General features: G+C 45.0%; 1 protein-coding gene and 1 long non-coding RNA gene across 3 annotated transcripts in view; one reads left to right on the plus strand and one right to left on the minus strand.

The window, feature by feature from the left end:
• THOC1 (THO complex subunit 1) overlaps positions 1-3,017 on the minus strand; it is a 37,809-nt gene extending 34,792 nt beyond the window's left edge. For both annotated transcript variants that reach the window (XM_061130847.1, XM_061130848.1), the window contains exons 1-3: positions 2,853-3,017; positions 360-433; positions 206-266 (exon numbers count right to left, since the gene is read on the minus strand). In XM_061130847.1, the coding sequence (XP_060986830.1) occupies positions 206-266; positions 360-433; positions 2,853-2,906 (189 nt within the window). In that variant the 5' untranslated portion in view covers positions 2,907-3,017. The remainder of the gene's footprint in view (positions 1-205; positions 267-359; positions 434-2,852) is intronic.
• Positions 3,012-4,166, plus strand: LOC133047567 (uncharacterized). The gene is made up of 2 exons (XR_009690774.1): positions 3,012-3,083; positions 3,570-4,166. It is a non-coding gene; the product is annotated as an uncharacterized LOC133047567 (long non-coding RNA).
• The last annotated feature ends 1,834 nt before the right edge of the window (positions 4,167-6,000 follow it).

Here is a 6,000-nt window from a genome sequence, read left to right on the forward strand (position 1 = left end):
TGCACCTATGCTATCAAAACCCTTATTCATTATGTAACTCCTATGCTGACTATGACCAAGTTAGGTTTCACAGACTAAGAAGTTCACTCCAGAAAAAAACAGTCATGGTTAAATATCTATTCTAAGAATAAAAGCAAATGAAAAAATAATATTTACTAATCTGCCAGCAAAATTTTAACAATAAATAAAGGAAAAACATACTTACAATTTCTTCTTCTAGAACACCTCTAAAAGCCTGGTCAAGGGTACATTTTTTTTCATTTTCACTATTAAAAACAAAAAACACCTGCATTTTTAAAACAGCTCAGGGTAAGTATAAAGATTTCAATGAGCCCATGTCATGGATATTAATGCCTTACCTGCCAGGTAACTGGCTAAAGGTATTCAACAAGGGCTTGATATTTTTGTTGTTCAGGGCCTCTCTCGTAGATTTCTGGAAGAAAAAAAAAAGCACATAAGTTGAAGGATTTTTTTATTCACTGAAAAACACACCACTCATTAATTGTATGTCTAACTAAAAAATGTTTCTGAGAAAAATTACCTGTCAGTCATTTCAGCAGTAATTCTCAGTCAAATGCTACTTACTCATCACTTGAAGCTTGTCGAGAGCTTCCAAGCTCAGTTTTCTCATTCCAGGTTTTCCCTCCTACCTTTCGTTTAAATATGCTATTCATTCTGCTTTAAAAGTGGCCCCTTATTTACAAGTTTTGTTTCACAGCTTCCTCTAAAGGTCATTAATAATGTTATCCCAGTCAATCTATCCAACCTTATTTCCCAGTAACCCCAAACACATACTGTCCACTAGGCTCTAGCCATTTTTCCATCATTTTCTATCAAGTTCACTCTAGTGTATCCATGCACATTGTTCTTCCCACATGCTCATGCAAATTCTATCCATTCTTCAAGACCCAACAAAAGTCCCACCCCCTCTAGGTAGCTTGCACAGCACAGTCCCTGACATCAAGTAAACACTGATGTCTTAAAGTACTAAAGCTGCTGACTGTCACAAAGTAGTTGTAAGTGGAAAGCAAAAATACTGCCAAGTCATTCACTCTGTGAAAATTCACATACACTTGGAAAATCATCTTGTTACCTCACAGGAGTTAATTTATACTGGAAATGGTCCATTCCTGGCTCTGTGAGTAGGCTGTGTAATCTTGGTGCATGCAAGTTCAGTGGTGTCCGACTTTTCGTAACCTCATGGACTGTACCCCGCCAGGCTCCTCTGTTCATGGGATTCTCCTGGCAAGAATACTGGAGCGGGTTGCCATTCCCTTCTCCAGAGGATCTTCCCCACCTGGGCAATGAACCCACGTCTCCTTTGCCTCCTGCACTGGCAGGTGGATTCTTTACCATTGCACCACCTGGGAAGCTCATAATCTAGAGCATACCCCTTTGTCTCTGTGATTCATTTTCCTCACCGGTTACATATATGGATTGTTGCAGATCCTTATTACCACCAGCAGCAGTGGCATTACCTGAGAACTTGTTAGAAATGCAGAATCTCAGGCCCCATTCCTACTGAACCAGAATCTCATTTAACAAGATCTCCAGGTGATCCCAACCCATGCTCAATCTTAAGAAGCACCGGGCTACATGATCTCCTATTAAATGGTCACTTCCAGGACTGATATGACCTTGGATACACCTAACAGTTTCTCCTCTCAGAATTTCAGAAAACTAGGGACGAATACAGTCAAACGACTTAGAACAAGGTTCTTCATTTGGTGATGGGCAACATAAAAAGAATACTGAGTCTGAAGTCAGAAAAAACAGTGAAGCAAACCATTTAACTTTTATGCTTTCAAACTGTGGTGCTGGAGAAGACTCCGGAGAGTCCCTTGGACTGCAAGGAGATCAAAGCAGTCAACCCTAACGGAAATCAACCCTAAATATTCTTTGGAAGGACTGATGCTGAAGCTCCAAACTTTGGCCACCTGATGCGAAGAGCCGACTCACTGGAAAAGACCCTGATGCTGGGTGACTGAAGGCAGAAGAAGGGTGTGACAGAGGATGAGATGGTTGGGTGGCATCACCGACTCAATGGACATGAGTTTGAGCAATCTCCGGGACATGGTGAAGGGCAGGGAAGACTGGCATGCTGCAGTCCATGAGGTCGCAAAGGGTCGGGCACGACTTAGCGACTGAACAACAACAAAGGCGGGGGCTGGGGACCGGGCTGTCTCAGTTTCTATCTCATCTACTGCGGATATTTAAACACCCTACTTCACAGGGCTATTTTGAGTTAAATAAGCTAACATCAAAACGCTCTGTAAAGTGTTTCCCCAAATGCTTAAATTACTGTTCCCCAAGGCGGAAGAATAAAATGACAGCTGACAACCCTTCCCAAGCTGATCAGTTTGCCTCGCCCCACTTAGGACCGTCCTCAACGATCTCTAAGGAGTGAGATACAAAGGGTTAAAGGGTGATGAATAAGCGGCGAGAACCACCTGGCAGTTAGGAGGCGGGGCGGGAGCCGGTTCTCTGGACTAAAACCATTCCCGCCTTCCTCTAGAGCAGCCCCCCTGCCCGTTCTGGAAACACCCGCCTGGCTAAGCGAGCACCGCAGAGGAGCAGGACCCAAAGGTAGTCTGCGGGTGAGCCCTCCACTCAGGGCGCAAGGTCCCGGGACTCGCCGGCGGAAAGGAGGAGACGGACCGCAGAGGACTCGTGGAAGAGGCAGGTAAGGTGCCTTTATCGCCTCCCCAGCCCACGACGGGGCCGGGAACCCGTCGCCGCGGCGCAACGCCTCTGTCCCCGCTTTATCCCAGTGCAAAATTCGAGTAATTTCAGGGAGAGGAAAGCAACAAATAGCGTTGGGCCGGAGCCGCGCCCACCCGCCCGCAACTCACCGTAAACCGCGTCCGCGCTTCGGGCAAACTGAAGAGCGGCGGCGTCGGAGACATCTTCTTGGCTGCGCGTGCCCGCCACTTCGTCGCGGCGCCCGGCGATGACGTCAGGCCGGGAGCAACGAGAGCGCCGGCTCCGTGCGCGGCTAGAGCGGCTTGTGGGCGCAGGGGCGGGTCCGGTGGCGGACGGGAGATTCCCTGGTGAAGGAGGTCGGACGGGGGTTGGGAGCCAGGGTGAGCCACTCAGCGCCCGATCCGGGTTCGTGGGTAACAACCCATGGGGTGACTGTAGACGCGCGGCCTCGCCCTGTACACGCTGCGGGTTACAAGCCGGGACGCGCGGGCTCTTGGCGGGGGTTTTCCTGGTTTGGGAAGTCGGGTGAATGGCGGCTGGTTACGGCTCGATGGGCCGCGAGGGAAAGTAGTCGCCGTCTGAGAACCCAAGTCAGGCGGCTTCTCCGGGAGCTCCGGACTGGGGAGGTGACGGCAGTGGCCGTCGGATCAAAGTCCTTCTTCCCGAAGGAGTGGTCCCAGCTCCGGATTCGCGCATCTGCCTTGCAGGTCACGGGCCCTGTAGCTCAGGTGCAGTTCCATCTTCTGAGAAATAATAATAATAATGCTTATATCCCTGGGCTGTTGAGGAGCGTGAATGAAGTCATGAATGCAAGCGTGGCTTGTGTAGCAATGTAATGTGTGGGGATTCGTTCATTTTGCTGGCAGATAGAGGGCTCTACTGAATGAGGAAGATCGTGGAGGAACGCAGTACTCGGCGCTGATTGGATAGCCGGTGGCGCCAAATCCCGGGGTTAAGGCACCTGTTGTAAGACCTAGTCTTCTGCGCGGTTTCCTCCCTCGTCTCCGCTCCCTTGGCCAATGAGAAGCCAAGGGGCAGTCGTCTTTCCGTTGGAATTATGCGGTGGGGAAAGAAGCACTGACCTAAACACTTCCTACCAGCTCTTACCACCTGCACGTGTTCCCAAATGAAAGCCTGGCGCGCAGTACCTGGCTCCCTTCGTGGATATCCAGCTAGAGTAAGGACGCTAACAAAAATATAGCTTTGCGTAATCTTGTCCCTAAGTGGGAATTGTGAACAGTGATGGTTACCTGGAGCGTTGCAGGTTTTTTTTTTTTAGAATCAATAGAATCGTTTAGGTTTGATTGTACAATGTAGGTTGCCAAATTGCCCAAATCAACTGGTATTAACTGATTTAATAGGTAGCTGATGTAATCGGATTGTTATCATACTATGGATGATTATTAACTATGTGGAGCACAGCTAAAGTAAATAAAATTTACACAAGAGATAAATAAAAAATATATGTGTGTGTGTGTGTGTGTGTATATATATATATTTTTTTTTTTTTTTACAAAAATCCAAACGGAAGAAGAGCTTGAGTTTGTTGATGCATCCATCAAAGTCTATAATTTAAATTAGCCAAAGACTTAGAATTGTGGGGTTTTTTTAATCACACATTTGCTGTGCACCTGTGCTCTCTATAGGCAATAGACAGTATTTCTTGAATGAATAGTAACTATACCTTTGAATGACCAAAATAATATAGATTAATTGCTGTTTTGAGGAACTGGCAATAAGAAAGGAAATAGGCAATGCAATTTTAAAAGACACTCATCAAAAATCACTACCAGAGAAATGTTTTAGCGTTTAGATCGTAAAAATGCCTTGTAATTCCCAAGCACTTAACATGTAAAACATTTGATCCTCTAAATGATATTTTAAGGTGAGTAACACAGCTGTTGTGCTCATTTTACACATGAGGAAGCAAACTCAAAGAGATGGGGTTCCTGATAGAGGTACTTGGCCAAATGAGAGTACCCATGGGTTTTGATTAGGATTTTTGAACTCTTTACACTGTTACAGTGTCTGTAAGTAATAGTCAAGTTTTATTGAGTACCTTCTATGAGCCAGACACTTTTCTTGTATTATCCCTCCTCCTTAGCATGACATTGTACATAACAGGCTTGTTTGTCCTGGGTCATATGTCTAGAGAAAGCTGTTTAGAATTTGAACCCCTAACTTTAATCCCAAAGCTTGCATTTTTCTTGAATCTTAACCCATAAATCTTTACAAAGCTATGGACCTGGTTAATGTCTCATGAATTATTCCTTATAATTCGAGAAGGGTAAGGATTGTGAAGAGGAACTAAAAAGCCTCTTGATGAGAGTGAAAAAGTTGGCTTAAAGCTCAACATTCAGAAAACTAAGATCATGACATCTGGTCCCATCACTTCATGGGAAATAGATGGGGAAATAGTGGAAACAGTGTCAGACTTTATTTTTGGGGGCTCCAAAATCACTGCAGATGGTGATTGCAGCCATGAAATTAAAAGACACTTGCTCCTTGGAAGGAAAGTTATGACCAACCTAGATAGCATATAAAAAGCAGAGACATTACTTTGCCAACAAAAGTCCGTCTAATCAAGGCTATGGTTTTTCCAGTAGTCATGTATAGATGTGAGAGTTGGACTGTGAAGAAAGCTGAGCACCGAAGAATTGATGCTTTTGAACTGTGGTGTTGGAGAAGACTCTTGAGAGTCCCTTGGTCTGCAAGGAGATCCAACCAGTCCATCCTAAAGGAGATCAGTCCTGGGTGTTCATTGCAAGGACTGACACTGAAGCTGAAACTCCAGTACTTTGGCCACCTGATGTGAAGAACTGACTCATTTGAAAAGACCCTGATTCTGGGAGGGGTTGGGGGCAGGAGGAGAAGGAGACGACAGAGGATGAGATGGCTGGAAGGCATCACCGACTCAATGGACGTGAGTTTGAGTAAACTCTGGGAGTTGGTGATGGAGAGGGAGGCCTGGCATGCTGTGATTCATGAGGTCACAAAGAGTCAGACAAGACTGAGCAACTGAACTGAAGGATCATATTGTCATTCATAGCATAAGTTTTCTAAGTCTGTAATAATACCATTCCAAAGGCAGACATCCAATAATGCATAAACTCTTTAATTTAATTGGGTACCTCTTTTTCCTCTTATATTAGTGCACTATTGTATAAACAGTACTTAACTGTATAAAACTTCAAAGCAGTCTTGAGAAAGGATAAAACTGAAAGTATCACTTCCTGATTTAAAAAAAAAAAATTACAAGCTACAATAATCAAAATAATATGGTGCTGGCATAAGAAC

The sequence above is a fragment of the Dama dama genome, chromosome 27 (assembly GCF_033118175.1).
Source record: "Dama dama isolate Ldn47 chromosome 27, ASM3311817v1, whole genome shotgun sequence".
NCBI classification, from domain to species: domain Eukaryota; kingdom Metazoa; phylum Chordata; class Mammalia; order Artiodactyla; family Cervidae; genus Dama; species Dama dama.